This window comes from Branchiostoma belcheri, unplaced genomic scaffold (genome assembly GCF_001625305.1).
Source record: "Branchiostoma belcheri isolate BF01 breed outbred unplaced genomic scaffold, Haploidv18h27 scaffold161, whole genome shotgun sequence".
Classification (NCBI taxonomy): Eukaryota; Metazoa; Chordata; class Leptocardii; order Amphioxiformes; family Branchiostomatidae; genus Branchiostoma; species Branchiostoma belcheri.
In genome coordinates, this window is record NW_017803058.1 from 276183 (window position 1) to 299638 (window position 23456).

Sequence of the window (23456 nt, forward strand, 5' to 3'; positions counted from 1 at the left end):
TTTTCAGACAAGGTCAATGTTTCATTCAGCAAAATAGACAGAACTATAGACGAGAACGAAGAAACAAGCTCTTCAAACAGAGGTTTCGGCTTCGGCTTATTTTTGAAGTACTTTGGGGGCGTTTTATTGGGCTTTCTTTTTTTAACAGGTAAAGTCTGATATGTTTGTTCGCCAGCCAAAGTTCCAAACGCGAATGTAAAACTAGAATGTTTCAAATACTGACTACCATAACTGTTAAGTTACACACTTGCCATGTCCTTGGTGCTGAATGTCATTCATACAACGTTACATTGTAAAGACTAAGATTGTTTTGCTGTCATTAAAATCTTGGAGATTAGAATAGAAGACCATTAGAACAAGCAAGTAATCTCCAAGCAGATCCCTGTCGGTGGCAAAAAGACAGTATCAAATTGGCCAGGCAGTATCCATTAGCCAGAGAAGCTCCGCGGCCACCGACGGGTTGGTGGGGATCAGGACAAAAAAAAAAGGCCATTAATAAAAAGGTAACGATCATTCCCGGACAACCTCTGCTTGGAGAGTACAAGCTAGCTCTTGCTTGAAATGAAATCGCCACTGGGATTGTGAAAGGTTAACTAATCGATAAAACCATTAACCTATAACAGTAATGGTAAGTTAACGCCAGCTCGACCTCTCATTGGTTGACACAAAAGGTCAATCTGTGACCCAGGAACCCGGGAACCAAGATGGCGGACGATCAGACGATGATAATTTTGATCGCGATCGCCGCACTTTTACTCCTTCTGGCGCTCACGATATTCTTCTTCCTCGTGCAATGTGGACTTTTCCACACGGTGGACGTCCGTGCGGGAACCCCGCCCATCGAGAACGTGACGGTCATGTACAAGTACCGGCAGGGGCCGTATAAAGATGCCGGGGACTTCTTCACCGACACGATAGAACTCGCCCCGACCAAAAGGACGTTCGGGGTTTATTATGATGATCCCAAGCAGGTTGGAATGTCAGCGGTTTCTGATGATGGATATATTATTAGTTATCCTTTTCCACATTTGTCGTAAAACATTAACATAATGCTAGTGTATCAAATCCCAAGGAGTTGGTAGGCTCAGTGTGTGCGTGTGTATTTTTTGTTGGGGGGGGGGGTGGGGGGTCGAATGATTCTGCAACAATAGTTTGGACAAAGCAAGGACAAAGGAGGAATTATGTCAGTAGCAAAAGTTACGTTCTTGATATTTGTTGATGTTGAATTAATTGATAATAAATGAATATTTCTTTCTCAGCTTTTTTTATTCTTGTCAACATAATTTTATATACTACTACTAAACGTTACTGTAAATCGCTCTGTATTTGGGGTACTTTTATATTTGCAGTTTTTGCATCATTTCTGTACTGCAAATTTATCATTATCGCAAACAAATAATTTGCCGACTTTCTTTCTTCCGCACCTGCTGCCACTGCGAACATATAGTTCTGCAAAAGTTGCCATTTTTCTCGAAATTTTGCTACCGTAAATATAATGTGATTCACAGTACTTACCACAACCTAAGTTAGTAGCTGTATGGGTGTCTGCTAAACCAAAAAAATAGATACCATACAGTAAATAAACATCATAAGGCCTAGGAAAAAAAAGTTGTACTTACTGTTTCAGTCCTGAAAAATATAGGGTTGGTAGGTAGGGTTTATCTTTTTCCTCCTCTTTTTTTTAGCTAAACAAAAGTTTTTTACTTAAACAATTTAAAACTACCATGAGCACACTTTTATTTTCAATGTCAAGGTTGTAAAACTGATTGTACAACATTTCATCACTCAGGTGTCAGATCATGGAACTAAAAAAAGGTCGATCAGCTGGAAAAATTTATGTCCCTTGCAGTGATCAAGTACAAGATAGAACGTCCTTGCAGTGATCCACAAAAGAAAAGGCTAGGGTCAGCATTTTTTTCTAGGGTTGGTTGGGGAACAGGAAACACACCTTTTTTTCCTTGGCCTAATTTCCTATAACAGCAGATCTGTTCCATGAATGTGCCTGTGTTCTTCACCAGGTTGAGGCTGAGGAGTGTCGCTACATTGTGGGCTGTATCGTCAGTGAGGGGAAGGAGGCAGCAGACAAGGGTCTGATGGACCAGATGAAGGCAGAAGGTTACAGGTCCTTCAGGTTCCCTGCTGTTACTCATGCTGTCAAGACTGAGTTCCCCTTCGCCAACCATGTGTCCATTCTCATAGCCACCACCAGGGTCTACCCACAGCTGGCTGCTTACATCAAGGTAAGACTGAGTTCCCCTTCACCTGGACCATGTCTCCATTCTCATAGCCACCACCAGGGTCTACCCACAGCTGGCTGCTTACATCAAGGTAAGACTGAGTTCCCCTTCGCCAACCATGTCTCCATTCTCATAGCCACCACCAGGGTCTACCCACAGCTGGCTGCTTACATCAAGGTAAGACTGAGTTCCCCTTTGCCAACCATGTCTCCATTCTCATAGCCACCACCAGGGTCTACCCACAGCTGGCTGTGTACATCAAGGTAAGGCTCACTCACTCAGTCTCCATTCTCATAGCCACCACCAGGGTCTACCCACAGCTGGCTGCTTACATCAAGGTAAGGCTCACTCACTCAGTCTCCATTCTCATAGCCACCACCAGGGTCTACCCACAGCTGGCTGCTTACATCAAGGTAAGGCTCACCTAGTCCTCTTGCACGGAGTGCGTAGAGCCCAAAGTATAAGGTAAGGCTACAGCAAGTAATTCTTATGAATCAGCACCTGCATTTATTTTCACCCGATTAAAAAATTGTTGGTGCATGGTCAACATGCCGAAAATGGGCAAATATATCGTAAACATCTATCGGTTCAGAGACCATCAGAGATCCAGCAAACTTGGGAAGTTTTGACAAGTTACTGTGCTCCATTGTGAATACCCAGTGTATGAGCTACCCATATGGCAAGCTCTTTTCTACAAGAAAGGTTTTTGGATTTTTTTATCATTCATTTAGATTTAGGTTAAATAGATGATTGATGTGGTCTCTTATTGTGGGGCCTTTTGTAGTACACCTTCTCAATTGGTTATCCAAAACATTTAGTCACTTAAAGCCTCGGTCACAACTCGCCGTGCGTGCTTTTTGTCCGCACGTTTTTGTCGTGGCTACGTCTGCTACGTTTTTTCTGCAAACGTAGGGTGGCCGGCCGAGGGAGTACGTCACTCGCACGGTTGCGCAAGGTGTACGTACGTGGTCTGCACGACACGCCTGGCCGTCAGCGGTTGCGTGCATCGTACGTTGCGCAAGTGGTAAGTGAGTTGTACGTGCTTACAACGCACGATCTCTGTGCGATTGCTACGTTGCCGCGTACAGGCCGTACCTACACGTGCGGCGTACGCACGGTTTCCTTACTCACTCGCACGTTGTAAGTGCGTGCACCTCCTGTTAACTTCATCATCACTAGCCGCCCTGGTGTCTTCCGCGGCCCGTTTTTTTGGGTCTTGTCTGGTAATCTTCTTCTGAGCCTTCCTGGGCATCTTGGAGACGAGTTGGCAGTCGCTGGTCAAGTCGTCTTTATATACTGTAGAAATCAGGTGCGTTGCACGTGCGTTGCACGTGCGGAGCACCTGGTATGGTGCACGTGTGTTCTGCGTGGTCATTGAGCAGGTCAACTGGGAAGTGAGGAGTAAGCACGGATGACGCAAGCACCGTGCGTGGCACGCACATGCTTCGTGCGCTGTCCGTACAGCAATTGCACGTGAGAATAGTGAAGTTAGACTCACGGAGTCCGTACGTTGCACGCTCATAGGCTGTACGGGGCACGCGCGTCGCACGTACTCGTACGCACGGGTGGTAAATCCGCAGACCGCACGTAGAAAAAGTATTACATGCACTTAAAGTTCTACGGCGTGTCTGCGTGCTCCCAAATCCGTAGGATTCCGTACGGAGGTGGTACTCACCACGCACGGATGCCGTGCGATTGCCCACGTTTTTGCACGTAGACAGCACGCAGAAGCACGTACGGCGAGTTGTGACCGTCGCTTAACACATCTTCACTTAGCTACCAGTGTATTCAAGACCAAAATTTAGGGACAGAAAAAAGGTATTTATGTATGTGTGGTCTTTGTTTTCAACTATAATTTGGGTATTGTTTGCATCTTTGTAAGAACAGTAATACATGTACATTTTTATCAAGACATTCCCCAGTATATAAAGTGACTTACCGGTACATGTAAACTACCCCTCAGCAGGGACTCTGGAAGGTTAAGATGGGACTTTTTTCTTTTCCTTAGGAACACCACCTGTGTGCTCACCCATGTCTGGAGATCTACGATGAAAACTACATCCACTTCATGGCTCCGCTGGCCAAACAGATCCAGTTCTACGTGCCTGAGGTGAGGAGTGGATCACCCACCCTGTCCCTGGCTGAGACCACCAGTCCTGAGGACAGTCAGAGTGATGGGGAGGGGGACACCTCCTACATGTCAGGGGACACTTCTTACAACACCACCCTGGACTCAAGGGACTTCAGCACTCAGGTAAGGCTGATGTTTTGAGAGCATTTGTCATGCTCTCAGCTGACATGTTCTTAAGGCCAAACCAATTTAATTTCTTGGTTAACGGATTTTTAGAACTAGAAAAATAATGGAGCGGGCGGGCGAAAAAAAACAAACAGGCCTAGGCATTCTATTATGGCCCAAAATGGTACGATAGGAGCCATGAAGTCAACACACCAGGCTGGTTCAAAATTTAAACAATGAATTTTGAACTTTTAATGATACCACTGCATTAAAAGATGGAATAACTGTAACAACTAGGAAGAAATGGACTGTTTTCAACTGTTCAGGGCCAAATACATGTATAAGCATTTTGCAGTTGATTCTGAATTTTTTTTTCTTTTGCAAATCAGAAAAAAATGAAGCAGGCAAATCTGTTAACCAATAACCAAGAAATTAAATTGGTGTGGCCTAAGGCTGACATTTTCATGAGAGCATCTGTCATGTTCTCAGCCCACATGTTCTTAAGGCCTAGGAAAAAATGTTGTGCTTCCTGTTGACCCTAGAAAAAAATGCTGACCCTAGCCTTTTTGTGTGTGGACCACTGCAAGGGACATAATTTTTTTTGAGCTGATTGACCTTTTTTAGCTCCATGATTTGACACTTGAATGAAACGTTGTACAATCAGTTTTCCAACATTGACATTGAAACTACATGTATAGGTGTCAACATGCAATTTTTACTTTGTTAAACTGTATTGTACATGTTGGGTCTGTAGAGATTGACAAAGTCTAAAACAAAAGAAAGAAAAAAAAAAGATAATCCCTACCTACCGAGTACCGACCCTAATTTTTTTCAGGATTGAAACAGGAAACACAATTTTTCCTAGGCCAACTAAAGTTGGTACCCGTTAAACAAGTGGTTGTGAATAAGGAATGTTGCTTTAGATCTATACATGTAATTAGATCATTGATCAACCTGTTTATATCATTCATGTATACTTGACAGGATATCCGAGAGGAGATGGGGAAAGGCGAAGGATCAGAGGAGTCATCGTTTGAAGAGTTAGAAGTGGAAGAGGACATGAAGGAGTGACCTCAGGAGCTGTTATCAGAAGCTGTATAGAATGCCTGTGCAAGGATGTCTAACACAGTAGTCTGTTTTGTCATTAGGGCATGTTGAATTGATTGTATGGATGACATCCACATATGCATGAATTTCGAATTAAAAAAAAGTAAAATTTGACCACACTGTAAATCGTACAAAGCAGCTGCAAAATGGAGAAATATATGCCGTAAACTGCAAAAAATATTTGAAAATCATACTGGTGTCGCAGAATGCCAAAATCAATTCCAAAGGAAAAGATGAAAATGTGAAGAAATAAAAATGAACTGAAGAGTCTATTATTCGCCATACCATACTCTGTGTGTTTAGTCATTTGTTCAACCGTCCTAACAACATAGATGTCATAATGCCACATTTTTTTTTGCCAAACTTTTTTTTCATTTGCATGTTTGCATCAGTTTTGGGGATTCCCAGAGAATGTCATCCAGAAAATCAAATTAACATGGCCATATTGGGTAACCGTTGCACAAATAGCAATTGATTGCAGAGTAGATAGTTTCTGTATATTGCACTGATGGTCTACAACATTGCTGATTCTCATGTTCTCCTGCAATGTCTGTCATTCAGCCCTTTGGTCTTCATTTTCCAGACTTCTCTTTTAGATTTCAGAAGAAAGACAAGTAAGATGTGATTGGGCTCTTACTCAAGAATTGACTACATGTAGTACAAGTCTAGTGTGGTGCAAATACAGTACATGTGTATTGGTATTACAGTATCTTCAGACTGTAAAGAAGACATTCCATTCAAGAGCATTATGTAGAAGATATCTTCAGATGTCAACCATGATAGTCTGTTCATGTAAGCACAGCTTCTCTTACAGATACAGAGCCAGTACCTTCCAATGTTTTTCAAAGTTTATAAGTGTTCATAGATATCGAAGTCCACTATTTGTTGCTTTGATTTGTTGCCTCTATAAGAAGAGATGTCATTTCTTAAAACACTTTTCATTAGGTATTTTTTGCAATATACAAATGATCATTTAGGTAAAGCTCAGGTAGTTATAAAAAGGAGGGAACAAAAATTTGCTAGGTGAGCAAGAGTGACATGACACCAATGGTACTGTAAATCACTTTATGTTCACTTCTAGCAAAAGTATGTGGTTTGAGAAAGATGGACGTTCACGGTGCAGAAAGAAGAAAATTGGTGAATTATTGTTCACGGTAATGATAAGTTTGCAGTAACATCTATGTCCATAATATCACCAGGGTCCATAATATCACCACCTTGAGAAATAGTGTTCTTAAAGATATTTTACTGCAACATACCCTAGGTATGTACATTTGATGTGTGAAGGAGTGCATACCAAAAGTATGTTGCAGTGAAAATATCTTTAAGTTTTAAGCACACTGTTTCTCAAGGTGGCGATATTATGGACCCTGGTGATATTATGGACACAGATGTTACAGAAGTGACCACAAAAACAGCGGATATGAATGAACTGTGAAAAAAATTGTAATTTACAGTATTTTATTGTCAGTGGGACAACCAAGGTTTTCCAAAAACAGTACCTTGCAAAGTTGAATACTACCTCATTCCTTTGAATACAGTACAATGTACCTCCTTGATGCATGTAATGGTGTCTGTAAACTTTTTATTAAACTATCTAAATCTTTTACAAAACATCAATTGCACGATAGCATCTGAGCAAGGGGTCTTTCTTCTCAAGTTGAGGGAACTTGTAGGGAATAATCTTGTTGGGGTAAAATCTAACTTCCAGAAACTTGAATCAGAATACATGTGGAAATACAGCCAGTATGTACTGATAGTTTGTGACATTGTTTGTTTGTTCAGAAACTTACTGTATAACTCATAACATTCCAAAACTGTTGAGCACACAAGTAATGTGTCAGTTGTAAGCCAGGTCATTTAGGTTGGTACAGTGTTAAGAAATTTGCTTGAACCTGTTTATGATATAAATAATGTTTGCCATATTTTAGGTAGGTATTTTCTATTAATGAGTTATTTATCTTTGTTGCTGATAGGCAATGTCTGCTACATTGAATAAAAAGGTTACTGAAAAATAGCAGCTCATGTTTTTACTCTTTCTTCCCATCTTGTGTCAGTAAGTGCAAGCCTTTTCTTTGCTGTACTAAAAGCAACATTAGTGCTAGAAGGATCGAACACAAACAACTGCTGCAATCAATGGTGCTTTGTAATTACGTTTAAATTTGCAGAAGGAAAACATTTATTTTTTTTTTTGCTCAGTTTCTCCTCAAAATACATAAGGTCAATGACCTGGACCAGAAGTCTGTCACCATGGTAACTGGTGCTGTAGCAGACAGCCAGTGGTGTTGGATTACATTACGTAGCAAGTGGCAGGACAGAGCTGGGGGGGCTGGTCACCATATACTAGTATATGAATGTGTTTCAGTTAGAATAGTAGTTTGTTGGGCCAGACCATGTTTAAGGTCAACATTATGAATTTCTTTGCAAATATTACCTATCTATTGTTAAAGTTACGTCATGCAAAGTCCAGTGTCTAGTACAAGAAGTCTTGATTCTTCCTTTGTTGATCCTTCAAAACTAGGATCGCAAAATGTCTCTCAGCACACTTCCTTGCTCAGGCACGGGTAGCTCCTCTGCAACAACAATCCCATCACCCTGGCAACCACTGTCAGCATCCTTGTCCTCTAGGTTACACAGAAGGGTGTCGTTCTCATACGTGGGGAAAAAATACCTGGGGACAGAAGATGTGACACAATGGTTAGCCATGGAGGTAGAAGAGAGAAAGGTTAGCGGATACGGATTGGAAATCACAAAATGTTTTGAAATTATGTAGCTGGAGACACACTTTTTTGCAGCTCGGAGAGTTTCCAAATGCAGCTGTCCAATCAATCAATCAATCAATCAAATGGTTTATTATGTACATTTGTAGATATATGTCAGGGAAGAAACTCTGGCAGATCTGGTAGAATTGGCAATTCTAATGGCAGAGATTCTGATTGAAGTCTCTATCAACAGAAACTGCGATCAGCATCTCGACTGGCAGAATCGCCAATTCTACCAACAGAGACAATGTTGCTATAACTTAACAATTCTACAAGGTTGTAGTCTCTACCCCAGAGCTCTAGCCAACACCTGTTTTCCATCAATTGATGTGTAGCGGAAATTTTTAAAAACCAATCTGTCAACCTTGATGGACAAAACTGACCAAAATCTTAAAAATATAAAATATAAAAACATCTAAACATCTAAAAATTAAAAATCTCTACAGAACCACCAACAACCACACTCAACCCCATCATTTGCCTCTCAAAATGTGAGAAATTGTGTTTTTAAAGGCTTGAAAATACAAAATTTTTTTCCCCGCCCCCCCCTAGATTGCGAGCATTCTCCTCCAGATCCGATCATGAACCTGGGCTGACAGAAAAAATATGTAAAAGAAAATGTATCTATTCAAACAGCTACCAGTACTTACTGTGGCTGGTCCCACACCGACTTCTCAGGAAGACCTGTGTGACCTTGGGAGGTCATGTGATCTAACATGGCCGCCCTGGAGGAGAACCTCTCCTGACAGACCACACAGATACACTGGTGCACCTGGCGCCGGATGTAGTTCACCAGCTTTATCTGCTGGTAAAACGTCAACTCTGGGAGGGACACAGTTTGAGCAACAGTCAGAAATGTTTGTTTAGACTTAAAACTTTTGGTCCAGCATAAAAAAATTCTCTCACCTAAAACTTTCGACCAGTCACTCTGGTCTTCCTCAGTAGACTGACCCAGTGAGACTTGTCACATGGCTTCTTTGAAGTGTGAAGTCAACACTGGGTCAAAGGTATCTGGTAGACGATGTTGGCCCCTGTCGCGGTTCAATGATGGGTGATGGGCCCTAGTCTACCAGATACCTTTGACCCAGTGTTGACGTCACACTTCAAAGAAGCCATGTGACAAGTCTCACTGGGTCAGTCTACTGAGGAAGACCAGAGTGACTGGTCGAAAGTTTTAGGTGAGAGAACTTTTTTGTGTTGGACCAAAAGTTTTAACTCTAAACATGTAACTACATGTACCAACACAGATGAACTTTCATGATAGTCAGAAATGTTCAACATAAAAAGTCCAAGACAACATCTTACCAGGTTGACAGAGTGTATCTCGAAAGCTTTTTCAAGCTGTTATTCTTGGAATAGCTGCAAATGGCTTACTTCAGACTTACCTAGAGACTCTTTTACTTTGGAGAAGTCAAAGGAATGGGCATCCTGGAAAATACACAAAAATTTGTCAGAAAATATTCAATACAAGAATGTTTAAAATTGACAATTTAAATCATTAGCATTGAGAAATGGCCTTGTGATTGGAGCTTACACAATGGATAATTAAAATCATTAGCATTGAGAAATGGCCTTGTCATTGGAGTTTACACATTAAATCTTAAAAATTTAAACTTTGAGATACCATTATGACCAGCGCTTCATAGAGCTATACCATACCATCATGTGTTGTGTTAGCTTGTCTATGGACTCTGCAGAGACATCACAGAACAGACACACGGCCTGGGCACCCTCCTCCTCCCAGTCTCCCCACTCTCTAAAATACATGAAGTGAGAAGTTTAAGAGGCCAGAAACACAAGTGGCAAACAAAAGATTATATAAATATTTTATATTGTAGACTGAGGCAAACTGTGCGTCATAGTGACTTTGTTTCAATTTACATGTGCAGTACACTAGTATACAGGTCTTCAGATTGACCTAGTATACAATGTATGTCAAACTTGCCATAGCATCAAGACATGTCCTATCATCATAGTTAATCACGTGTATATAGTGTAGAAATTGAAGAGAAGATCTACTCTATTGTATAACTGGTATGACAGTGACTTACTCCTCCTTGTCTGTGTCTTCAGTGACCACCTCAGTGTCATCCTCTGCCTGGATGGACTCCCAGTTCTTCCCCAACTCCTGGTCAAGAAGTCATTAACACAATAAATTGACCATCTAGTTTTAGAATGGGCACGTTATTTTTTATTTTATTTTTATGAAGATTTACCACATTGACATAACAGGCGACAATTGCCTATTCAAGATGTCAAACCTGAGACCAGACTGTAAGGTTTGAACTTCTCATGCCGCGAAGGTCCCCTACGTTTTTCGGTAAGTGCGGTGGGTTCTTTAACGTGCGTGGGGTGTGGCTCTCCCAAACACGGGACCTCCATTTAACGTCCTATCCGAGGGACGTCCCTAACCGAAGATAGGTACTCACTCCCACCTGAGTGAAGTGAGCAAAGTCGTGTAAAGTGCCTTTCCCAGGGGCACAAGATCGGTGACACTGGGCAGGATTCGATCCAGGGACCTCTTGGGCCTGGGCCGAACACGCCACATGACCCCACAATAATAGTTACATGTAGTTAATAATAGTTACATGTATTCGGTCATTACCGGTCTTGAAGTTGTGGCCGCATACCTTTTGGTATTGCATATAAATATAGAGATACACGTATGGCCCCGTAATCCATGACTGGGTCAATATATAAAGTAAACTTGTGTTCAGACTGAAGTTGGAATGCATTCAAGTTGGTTCGAAACTACAGTCAAACCTGTCCAAGCCAGCCAACCCAGGGGACCAAAGAAAAGTGGTCACCTTGGACAGGTGGTCTCCTTGAAGAGGGTCGCCTCACAACATGACTGAGGCATAAATGGTTTCAAAGCCGAGATTTTTAATGTCAAGTGCTGTAGGCATTTTCAGTTCTGTGGTGAATGCATTGTATGGAAGGTGGCACATGGAACAATTTACATCGAACAAAAAAAAAACATCCAGCAGTCCAGTAAACTGGCTGATTTCTCATTAGTTATCATCAATAATCAACATGATCAAAAATGATGTGGTCACCATGGGCAGGTATCAGGCCTTGAGCGGACCCAACTCAGGGCGGTCGCGTTGGCCAGGTGGTCACCTTGGACAGGTTGTTTAATGCTTGTGTCAATGGGGAAAATTTTGAGGACCAAGCAAAAGCGGTCACCATGGACAGGTGGCCAGCTTGAAGAGGTGGTCTCCTTGGCAGGATTGAGTGTACCTCCAGAGGTTGTTTGGGATTGAGCTGATTTCAATGTGATTTAGAGCGTTTAGACGGGGCCACATGAATCCTGCTTTGGTGGAATCCGGATCCAATGCACTTCTACAAGCTTAATGTGAGGAGGAGGAAAAAAATACTCACCAGGTAGTTAATGACATAGAACTTGTCGTATGCTGTGTTCTTGGGGTTGATCTTCTTGTGGAGTTTCTTCCTCATGTGGTCCTTTAACGTTGGCCTGTCCTTAAATGTCTTTTCACAATAAAGACACTGTAGTCTGTCAGGAAAATAAATGGAATCATTCTTACAGACAAGATTGATACAGAGTGTTTAATCAAGGTCCTTGGTTTAATATATCCATGAATAGTTTTATCACTGAATAAATAGACATTAATAGCAGCGACACCTATGCTGTGCAATGTGAACCAGTCAGAATTACCCTGAGGAAAGTGAGAGTCACCGAAACGTTGGCTGAAAAAACACTTGTGTAAAAAATAGTCTCTTTTGAGGATGACATCATTCTTCTTAAATATATATCTCGAAGAACTGAAGTATTCTGACAATGTATAGGAATAACTTAATCATTAACAACTCAATGTTGCATTTCAATCTGAGCAAGTGTTAAAATGATATTCTATATGGTGAAACAGCATTGCTATGTATTGAGTTTGTAACTTAAAAAAATAATGGTAACTTACCCTTCCAGCTTTTCTTGTAGTATATCCAGGAATTCATTGGCATAAACTGTAAGCAACAGCAATACAATAAAACTGAATGGCAATGGAATATGACCATTACAAGAACTCCTGACGTTTGTTTAATTGTTCAATAGAGAGAAAAAGAGAGGAACATACCTAAGTTATCAGGCTGTCCAACGTTAAACCCATGGTCAAACGTCATGTGGTTGAAAAGTTCACACCTGTAAAACAGAACAAAGTTACCACTTGTTAGTTTGGCTTTATAAGTAAATTTATGGATGACATCCTCCTCGACTCCAAAACTAATGCGAACGGGCGAAAAAAAACAAGGCAGGCCAAAAAAACAAGGTTCCTACATTATCAAACTTTGATTCAATAATTATACAAATGGTTTTGATTCAGTGAGAACATCACATATACACAGCCAGCATCACATATCACTGCATCAAAGTAAAAAACAAAACATTAAATCAGAGCCTTTTCTTGTCTCCTCTCTTCATAGATATCTGCCATCCACCTTTCAGCATGGCAACAAACATCTTTACCCATTTTCGGCATGTTGACCACTGTCAGAAGGCAACAAAATTTCTTTTTCTTCTTCCAAAATCAAGTGAAAATTAATGCGTGCGCTCATGTTGTACATAAAAATTACTTGCTGCGGCCTAAGTCACAAAGTTTGGCATTTTTTATTTGCAGGGCTTTAAAAAACATCATAACAAAACATGATGACTTGCCTATTGCCTTGGAAGTGCATCTTACAGAAAAGACAGGCCCTGGAGAAGTGAGCATCAGTCCTTTCTTTGTGCTGTTGGGTCAAAATCTCCTCCTGTATATGAAAGTAAAACAAACATAGAGGAAAGAAAAAAAAACAGTTGCCTTCATTATGAATTCCATATGGTCATGAAGGTTGAACAAATGACTAAACACTAAGTATGGTATGGTGAATAATAGACTCTTTATTTTCATTTCTTCAAATTTTCTTCTTTTCCTTTGGAATTGATTTTGGCATTCTACAATATTGGTATGGTTTTCCAATATTTGTTTTGGAGCTGCTTTGTACGATTTACAGTATGCTCAAAAACTCTTTTTTTTGGAAACAGATGAAAATTCATGTATGTGCGGATGTCATCCATATACTGTAATCAAATCAATTTAATTTGTTGGTTCTCATATTTTTTGTGACGTACAGGGCGGAGAAAAAAAACAGGTCTAGGCATCCTATTATAGGCCCAAATATAATATATTTTTGGGCCTATAATACGATAGGAGCCATGAAGTCAACATAAAAGGCTGGGTCAATGAATTTTGAACTTTTAACCAAACCACTGCATTGATAGATGGAAAAACAACTAGGTAGAAAAGGACTTTCCTCAACTGTTTTTTGAGCATATCTGAGTTGATTCAGAATCAGAAACTAATTTTTTTTGCAAATCAGTAAAAAATGAAGAGGCGAATCTGAGAACCAACAAATTAAATTGGTGTGGCCTTTAAAGTCACTAACCAGCCTGCCCCTTTGCAGCTCCTCCCGTAACTGCTTGTCCTCTGGTAGAACGTCACACAGCAGGTAGAAGTCCTCACTTGGTGCCTTGTCTGTCGGGTGGGTGTTGGTTCTGATCACACTGCAGAACTCTGTCAGGGGCTGGTCCTGAAATCTCTCCTTCCAGTGTTTGGCATATCTGGAAAAAGACATTGACAGTCATTCATTCTATATACTAGTAATGTCCTTGTTTGAGTTAATGTCAACAGGTGACACTTTCGATTAGACAAATTTTGCATGTTTTTTCAGGCCACACAAATTTAATTTTTCTCAGATTCGTCTGTTTCGTTTTTTTTCTGATTTGCAAAAAATACATTTCAGGTTCTGAATCAACTCCAAAATGCTCATACTTTGGTTTTTGTTTACATCATGTACATGCAAATTATTTGAAGACATATGCAAATTATCTTTAGGTAAATCACCCAACTGTCACCCACTTATGGTGATTATACCGCAAGGAGGTTCAAATTTATTTTTGAACCTCCTTGATTGTACATGTAGAATACTGTAAACCATTTTATATTTGCAGTAGCAAAAGTTTATGGTCTGAGAAAAATGTATATTTTCATGGAACTATATATTTGTGGTGGCGGCATGTGTAAAAAAAAGAAATTGTGATTTACAGTACCTTTTCAGGTCAGCTATGAGCTTCACATCTGCAATCACGACCTTATGTTCCACCAGTAAGTGTGCCAGGAACATGTCCCTGTCCCCGGCGGAGTCTTCAAACGTCTGCTCACACAACAGGCAGACCAGTCTGTCTGACTCAGCAACACTGTCGGCTGCACCGGCCGCAGAGTCAGAGGGAATGCTGGGAGATTCTTGCCTCTCTGGCAGGGTGAGCGGCTCCAGGATACAGTTGGGTTTGTCCTCTGCCAGTCCTGTAAAACGTATAGGGACGAGTAGAAGATATGAGAACCACTGGAAATCAAACCCGAGCCACTAGTTCAAAAACCCAACACACTAACCGCTAGGCTAAAAGGTCCAGACCTGTTACACAGGTCAGTTGGTGGTTCTTGAACCACATTGTTATACTTACAAGTATGACTTGTCACAAACATACAGGGTTTGAGAAACTGGACAAGCTAAAGGGCCAAAAGTATAGAAGTGGCAATTAAAAGTGGCATTTAAAGTTGCATTTCGTAACATTAGGATGCGTCGGTGAAGGTTAGACATTCAAGTAATAGGATACGCCAAAAAAACAGTTACTCAAGCAACTGGATATGATTTTGGAAATGGTCAGACATTTCAGGTAGTATCCAAGTGTTACTTTTCGTCAGTGACACTGTAGAGATTTTAAATTCAGCAGGCTTATAAAGTCATTCAGGAAGTGGAGATGCCATAATATGATTGTGTTAAAAACTGGAAACACAGCTGTCAACATTCTGGTAGTTTGAGGTGGCACCACAAACTGAGTGTGCCTCGTGTGGGCCAACCATGAATGTCAGAAATTGCAAAGATGTTGAAAAGTGAAAGTAATTACAATCACATGACCATTTTTACAACAAAACTATTTCAATTTTGGGTGCAAAAATTTTACATAATGCCCCTTTAATACTAACTTTAAATATGAGACAAGTGTACATCTGAAAAAAGATATGTGAGTTTTATATAATTTTTGTTTGATCACCGTTTTATGTGTTATCCCATGATACGACTTTTATTGACCTACTGATACTGCCAGATCATCATTTTTGTATATCAAGACAGTAGCTAAACTTTTAAACTTTTAATAGATGGTGCAACAACATCAAGTTTAGTGGATAAATTATGCCCCCCCACAATTTAATTATTCCTTGCTTTATAAATGCAGCAAATAGAGATGCACTTATGATTTTCCTGCTGTATAACTGTCCTAATGTTTTTGCCTCTAGTGTGGTTCATATACTGTAGCTTAAAGCCCGTAATAAAAGAAAATATGGATCATATTTTTGAACACACCTTCACCACCGGACTGCGCCATCTTGGTTTAAAGTTCTCCCCCCTGTTTACTTAATGGACTGGTCCATTCGTCACGTGACCAAAACAACATGGCTGCCAGTCAAAGTTCATTCGATACTATTTCGCCCGGGATGATTATATAAAATTATGCACGTTTTCATTGGAATTCTGGTCAGATCTTAGGTCCGAAGCGATGGCTACTTGGAGCCCCACTCCTCCGCACAAGAAGTACGGAGTCGGTGAGTACGACGCCTTGTTTTTTGGGAGTTTCACGAGGTGTTTTCTGTGGGTTGATTTTTTGAGCGCTTGGTACGGGTAGGCCCGGCCCTGCTGGTTCAAATTATTAGGCGAGGAAATGATTCATTGTTGCAAAATTTCCCCTCGCTGCTTAATGAAAACTTCCTGGTGATTGTGTAGCATTTCCAAAGCATCTAGAATGACACAAGTTTTGATTGCACGCCTACCCACCGGCGTTTTTCTAAACAACAGTTATTTATAAACCGGTGGGTGGGCCGTATGGAAGCCCGCTATTTTGTACAGGATATACGTGAGATAGTCAGGGGCTATGCCGGGCTGTGGCCTCGGGCGTTGTCGCGGATTTTTACGCTATCGCACCGCATCTGTCGGTGTCAAAATACGGTCTTATCGACCGTGAACATGCACGAGCTACCGGCTAGTTCTGTACTCTTCTTGTTCGCTGTTTATGAAAGAATTTTAGTCCCGGAGGAAGTGGTCAAAATTTGATCCAAGTGGGAGCTTACGCCCCCTGTTGATACGTATTGACATGCATGTTTACAAAATGCCAGTTGTCATAATGCACCATTGTTCTTCAAAACTGCGTCTCTGCACTCCAAAGGAATCCTGCGAGCCATTTGTTCCAGCCCAGAATAGCCAAGTTCAAAGTGCTTTTCACTGAAACACTTTTGAAATACAAATTGTAAGACTGGGGGCTTCTGAATGAAAGTGAAGTGACTTTTGGCAGCAGGTGGTCTAAAAAAGGGACAGACCTAACTTTTAAAATAACTTTGCCGCTAGTTGAAAAATAAACTTTAAACGTAATGATATGTTCAACCAAGGAGGCTTAATTTTTAACCATGGTACAACCAAACCAAATCAAACTACAACTTACAAGAGACATACATGTATTTTTGTTTTCATGAACATCATCTTAATTGAATCATCTTGCTTCTTGTGTTTGATACTTTTCTGTTGTCCTTGCAAAGAAGCACATAGCTTGCCCAACTGATATGACTGACTTTCATCTATTTTATTAATTTATTAAGCTTTAGGGGTGCTATATTATATGTGATTTGTGACTAAAAGTACAGATTAGTGCTCATGCAAAAGACGAAAATTCCTACCATTTGCAAGAAAGAAATTTGCATGTAACTAGTAGTAGTATTTACAAAACAATGGTGGCACATGGCGATAATTGGCTACTTGTTTGTATCTAAATTATGATGATTAGCTGTATGTAATTAGCACTATCTCCTCAATCATCACCTGTCTAGTGATGCCCTGTATTTCCTGTATCTTATTAATACTAAGTACCTGATACCAGATCAGAGAAGAACAAGAAATAACCATGCCTTCAAGCAGCATATTTTTTTACCTTCATGGTTCAAGTTAGTACCAAGGATTGAGGTGTTGAAAAACTCATTCTTTCCTAGAACTATCGCAGAGTGGAACTTGCTGTCACCAAGTACAGTAGGGGCATTGTCATTAGCTTTAAACAAAGTTTAGAGTTAGATGTTCAACAGTTAGGTGTAACAAGTCGTTTGGTGTAATATAGCTAGCAGCCGCCGCGCCGCATGCCTGCAAAGCTGGCGTGTTACACCGAAGGGCGGTTATACCGGCTATACCGATACAGATACAGATCCTTCTCAATTATGGGGAGTTGGCAGAAGAACAGACTTTGCATTACATTATTTTGTAAAGTTGCAGAGAAAAATGAGAAAAAGATACTTGCAATTTTACAAGTGTACAACATAAAGCTTCACATAGAATTGTTAGCACAGATTCTAACTACACTGTATAAACAGAAAGTCCAGTTCTCTGTAATCTTCAAGCAGATCTTTCGGTAGCCACAGGCCAATGGATACTGCCTGACCAATTTGATATTGTCTTTGTGGCCACAGAAAGATCTGCTTGGAGATTACTACATGTAGTAAGTTCTCAGTAAATGCTGTCAAGGCCCATATGGAGCAGTTGATATATGCATTTGTCCATATAGCAAATGGGAAACAGTTTTTTTCTACATTTTCACACCTTTACTGAATATTTCTAGTGGTTGGAGTAGTCTGTAAAGTTACTTGTTCTGGTGCAAGTGCAGTCAAAATTACGTGCACCCCTCCAATTTCACTTGCACAAAGTGGTAATTCGAGTCTGGAAGAATATAGGTCTACTGAGTCACATCCGTAAACAGGATGTAACAGGTTATCTGAATACACAAAAGAGACACACACTTTCTGGTTTTTCTTTTATGTAAATATTTCACACAGATTTATTAATTTCACACATGGATCCAGGCCTCGAAATTAACTTTTTTTACTATTGTCCCAGAATTGTCCCAAACATAGATTTCAATTGTCCCGAACTGAAGATGGACTGTCCCAGCCTGCTTTTCAGGAAATAAGTTTATGACAACAATAAGAAAACAACAACTGAATTTGTACAACTTGAAGTCCACTTTATTAGTATATGTAGGGAAATACATGATAATATCATGGGCATGGCACCATCCCTGATATTTGGAATCCCTGATTGGTCAAATTTAAATGTTTGTCAGAGTATTATGGGCTGCCGGCAGTCTGCAGCAGGATGGATGGATCGCGTTCCTAAATGACGTGGACGGTCTGAGAATTTCTCCAATGGCCCTGAAATTGTCCCGAAACATAATTTGAATTGTCCCAAGCTGAAAATTTAGTGTCATTTGACACTGGGACAATGTTAATTTCGAGCCCTGGGATCATGTGTTTTCTTTTTAAGAGCTATACGATAAACATAATTTTCTCTTCAAATAATAACTTTTGCTTTATATGCTTTGCATGAAAATTCTAGGATCTTCTTTTGTCTGTGTTAAAATATTGACCCGAAGAAACAGGTTTGTACTTGTTCTAGTCATTTTTCCAAGAACAATGCACAAGTTGGAAAGTCCAAAGAACGGGTGGTCAGAACACTTTTTACAATACGTGACAAACTAGGCCACAGCAAGTAATTTTTCTGGATGACATCAGCGCGCGCATTAATTTTTGCCTGATTTTGGAAAAAAGAACAAGAAATTTTGTTGCCTTCTGACAGTGGTCAACATGCCAAAAATGGGCCAAGATGTCTGTTGCCATGCCAGAAGGTGGATGGCAGATATCTATGAAGAGAGGAGACAAGAAAAGGCTCTGATTTAATGTTTTGTTTCTTTGATGCAGTGATATGTGATGCTGGTTGTGTATATGTGATGTTCCCACTGAATCAAAACCATTTGTAGCATGATTGAGTCAAAATTTTAAATTGTAGGAACCTTGTTTTTTTCGGCCCGCCTTGTTTTTTTTTTGCCCGCTCGCATTAGATTTGGAGTCTGCAGAGGATGTCATCCATAAAATTTACTTGCTGTGGCCCTACTAAGTATGTCTGTACGGTGTGTGGCTTTGTCCTACTGGGCATATGCTCCAAAATAATTAGAGCATCCAGAATGATTGAAGAGTTATCAGGCCAAATTGGACGGCATGTTTTTATGGCGGTATCATTCTTGTAATCAGAAAGAGACGACTGCCCAGAAATGACCAGGGTAGCCCCACCTTTGGGACACAATCAATTTGCACCTGCTGGAGTGTTAATCAATTTTTCATTAGGCTCACCTGCTTACAGGCATATTGCGGTGGTCTTTGTATGGTCAAATTAATTCAATAATTACGTAGAAAGGACCGTAATTCTATTATGATTTTTGCAGCAAATTTTGCTCTTTCATACAAAGAGCAAGTTAGATTGCAAGCAAAAAATTCTTGCAGAATTGTAGCTAATTTTGATCTGAAAAAGCCTGGTTGCTTAAAGACATATTGCGGTGGTCTTTGTATATTCAAATTAATTCTATAATTACATATAGAAAGGACTGTAATTCTATTATGATTTTCGTAGCAAATGTTGCCCTTTCATACAAAAAGCAGGTTACAAGCTGAAAATTCTTGCAGAATTGTCGCTAGTTTTGATCTGAAAAAGCCCGATAGCTTACAGGCATATTGGGGGTGGTCTTTGTATGTTCAAATTAATTCTATAATTGCATATGGAAAGGATTGTAATTCTATTATGATTTTGTGCTCTTTCATATAAAAAGTAAGTTAGGTTACAGTGTAAAAAAAACTCTTGCAGAATCGTCGCTAATTTTGATCTGAAATATGAATCTGAAAACCTAGGTGGAAGGTAGCCAGGATGACTCATAAAAATAGATGTAATATTTATAGAAACTGAATTCTGTGCTTTATCAACAAAACAGATTTACATATTATGGCAATCAATTACCCGGTACATATGATTTACTATTCACTGTACCATAGGTATATCTTACTATAATTATTGTTCCTATGTATAGGTAACGCTAACAGGTTATGTTTTGTAGATATTTACTATAACTTATGTCTCATTGTCCTTCCTTTGTTTGCTTTTTGTATCATAACATTATTATATACCTGTTTCTCTTAAAGATAGGGTTGTTCTATTACATTAATTATTAGTCAAACACCATAGAGCTTCTGTAGCCCCCCCCCCCCATAAAAATATCTTAAAAGACTGTGTCAGGCATTTTGATGTGTGAAAATCCTCCTAGAAACTAGGACGTGATTTGTAATCTCACAAATTCTCCAGTGCCTAGTGGTATTCTTTTGGGACCTCTTACCCTATTTTTACGGAACTAAATCCTTCCACCAAAATGGAACAGTATCCTCTGTAGTATTACCTACAATTCATTTGTGGTTCTTTATCTTTTTTTTTTACCCGTAATTCATTGCTAAAATATCCTCGTATCCTCCTTATTTTTTATTAGCCAGCTGATGCTCTACTTTTTAGCATACGTTAGAATTAGAGGAACAACTGGCATAGCCTGATAAGAAAGTGCAATTGTATATATTTATCTTCTGCTGAAACAGTTTGATAAATGTGGTTGGTACGAAACTGTAAAAACACAGATGGTGATCATGTATCTTATCGTAGAATCACCAGTTGACATTTGATATGTCTTATAACATTATTCATTTGACACATAGATGCATATGATATGCATCTATGTGTGTGTGAGGCAAGTAGGATGAAAATGAGAAGATTGCATGTTGTGTGAGATGACTCTATCGCAAATGTTGTTCTGCCCTGTAATTGGTGACGTGACATTTGCAAGTTTTCCCTGGTGTTTTACTGTAACTCCCTTTGTATTTGCGGTAGCAAAATTTGGCAGTCTGAGAAAAATGGACATTTTCGCAGAACTAAATGTTTGCGGTAGCGGCAGGTGCAGAAGAAAGAAAGTTGGCGAATTATTTTTTTGTGGTAATGATAAAATCGCAGTAGATTTCTACAGAAGTGACTGTGAAATGTCACTGAAAACTGCGGATATAAAAGTACAGCGAATATAAAGTGATTTACAGTATTCTGCACATCTCAATCGACCCCCATTCGGCATGCAACATTCCACTAATGGCATCTGGTGATAACGCTGGGGATTTGTACGAAACACAAGAAGTAAACAACAAACAATCAATCAACATCAAGTTACACTCTGGTAGGACTGCTGCCCCCCTCCCCCCTGGCTATTGAAGGGCTCTAGCCAGCACCCGATTTTCAGTCAGTAGCAGGAACTTTGTGGCATGTGACGGAAAAACTTTTAAACCAATCTGTCAACCTTTAGGCAATTGACAAAGATCTTGATAAATAATTGTAAAGGCATCCAAAGGACCAACAACAAACGTTGTCAACGCCATGATTTTCCTCTCAAAATGTGTGAAATTGCATTTCTAAAACTAGTAAAAGGCTTGAAAGTTCAAAATTTGCCCACGGACCCCCTAGATTGCAAGCACTCTCCCCCCAGGTCCAATCATGAACCTGGGCTGCTGGAAAAATAAATTGGAGCTGGCTAGAGCCTTGGTCTGATGATAGGTTACCGAGGGAAAAATGACAGTAATTTCATGGGTCATGAATGTTGCTTCTGGCAGTATTCTGGTGGGTGTGACAAATAAGATCTAGAGGCTATTATCTCAGTGCATTTTACAAGAATGTATTATATATACATTTATAAATTGTACATTATGCGGCAGTCCTCAGCACTGTGCAGTGAATTTATTGCGGCTTTTTTTTTTGCCATTATAACAAACTTAATTGACACAACAAAAGTACAACAACTTTCGTAAGGTCTAAAACTACATGTAGACATACAGACAGATACATGGGTACAACGAAATTAAGCTACATACAAGACAATAGATGAGTCAACTTATACTATATTTATACTTGTTCTAAGGTCTAAACATTCTTTGATATATTTACCGATTTGTACACAGTAAGGGTTATTACCTTCTAGGATGAAATTGAATTTATCTACCGTATTTATTCCAATAGCGTACGCACTTTTTAAACTTTTCATGTCGCAAGCAGGTGTTCCAGACCAAGGCCAAAGTCGGGGTGCGTACGTTAAAGGGGGTTCTGTCCCCAAAAAATCGGAAAGAGATCGGAGCCAGCAAGGGAGCCGGCCTCACAATGTGTCCAGAAGTACTTGTTACGCACCACTCAACAAAGAATAGTTCATGTTATACTTCAAATAAGAGGTTAAAAACGTCCCTGTTCAAATAAAGACATATTTTATACCTTGAGTAAGTGTGATATGAGAAAATAAAATACGATGTAGCATGATTTATCTAGAAATATAATTTTTACAAGTATCGTAAGCTGACTCGGTGCACCATCCGCCATGTTACCGGTAAGTTCCCGATAAATAATAATACAGCTGAAATGCCAGCACATCCACAAATAATTTGATCAAATACTTAATTGCTGCTATCTAAATTGTTACAGGGTTCTCTTAAGCGGGAGTTCTTTATTGTTTTGATTGGTAAAATGCAGGGTAAAATACGCTAAAATCTAGCGTGGGTATAAAAAGAAAACCCACGCCGTGGTCCACACTTCCGGGTTAAGTGACGACAAAATCACGTCGAAAACGCTAAAAATCCGCTTAGAAACATATATTTTCCCCATAGATTCTTGAAACTATGCATTTCTTCACTAGAATATCGATGTGTGGTTGTGGAAAATAGAATTTTAGCGCTTATATCGAACAAAGAAAAATTGTTTACACGCGCGTCGGCCAGCTCAAGTCTACCGCCAGCAGCGCCGGTGGCGGACGCAGCAACCAATCAGAGATGCGAAATGCCGACACGTGACGCGAGATTTGCATACAGTCTGGGCGCGCGGTACACGAAATATTTTTGCGTCAATATTCAGCGCCGTGTTTCAAGAGATTAATACCGGGAAACAATATAGTATTACAGGAAATATTTTTTCACTGTAGCGATATGTAATGCAAACCTCTTCCGCGGCGCTGTGTGCCTGATGATCTTCCCCGGCATCTACGTTCTGCTGCGATCACTTACCTTTGGATGTTATCCTGCCTGTTCACATACTTACCGGAAGTGAAATTTGGTGGCGCAAACTGTCGTCTTGACGTTGGATTCTACC

General features: G+C 40.0%; 3 protein-coding genes across 5 annotated transcripts in view; 2 read left to right on the top strand and 1 right to left on the bottom strand.

Moving 5' to 3' along the window:
• The first annotated feature begins 659 nt into the window (after positions 1-659).
• Positions 660-5669, top strand: LOC109466256 (testis-expressed sequence 264 protein-like). The gene is made up of 4 exons (XM_019763932.1): positions 660-971; positions 2019-2240; positions 4246-4491; positions 5458-5669. Exons 1-4 carry the CDS (start codon positions 705-707, stop codon positions 5542-5544), a joined length of 822 nt encoding a protein of 273 aa, XP_019619491.1. The 5' UTR covers positions 660-704; the 3' UTR covers positions 5545-5669.
• Positions 5670-7021: 1352 nt separating this feature from the next.
• On the bottom strand, positions 7022-15253 carry LOC109466242 (zinc finger protein 277-like). The gene is made up of 12 exons (XM_019763915.1): positions 15227-15253; positions 14443-14735; positions 13779-13953; positions 13012-13103; positions 12434-12498; positions 12278-12323; positions 11724-11856; positions 10394-10470; positions 10002-10098; positions 9728-9770; positions 8993-9164; positions 7022-8251 (listed from the first exon to the last, which is right to left on the bottom strand). Exons 1-12 carry the CDS (start codon positions 15251-15253, stop codon positions 8098-8100), a joined length of 1374 nt encoding a protein of 457 aa, XP_019619474.1. The 3' UTR covers positions 7022-8097.
• A 566-nt stretch (positions 15254-15819) lies between these two features.
• The window catches only part of LOC109466257 (dedicator of cytokinesis protein 3-like), an 85494-nt gene continuing 77857 nt past the window's right edge, over positions 15820-23456 (top strand). For all 3 annotated transcript variants that reach the window (XM_019763934.1, XM_019763935.1, XM_019763936.1), the window contains exon 1: positions 15820-15994. In XM_019763934.1, the coding sequence (XP_019619493.1) occupies positions 15949-15994 (46 nt within the window). In that variant the 5' untranslated portion in view covers positions 15820-15948. The remainder of the gene's footprint in view (positions 15995-23456) is intronic.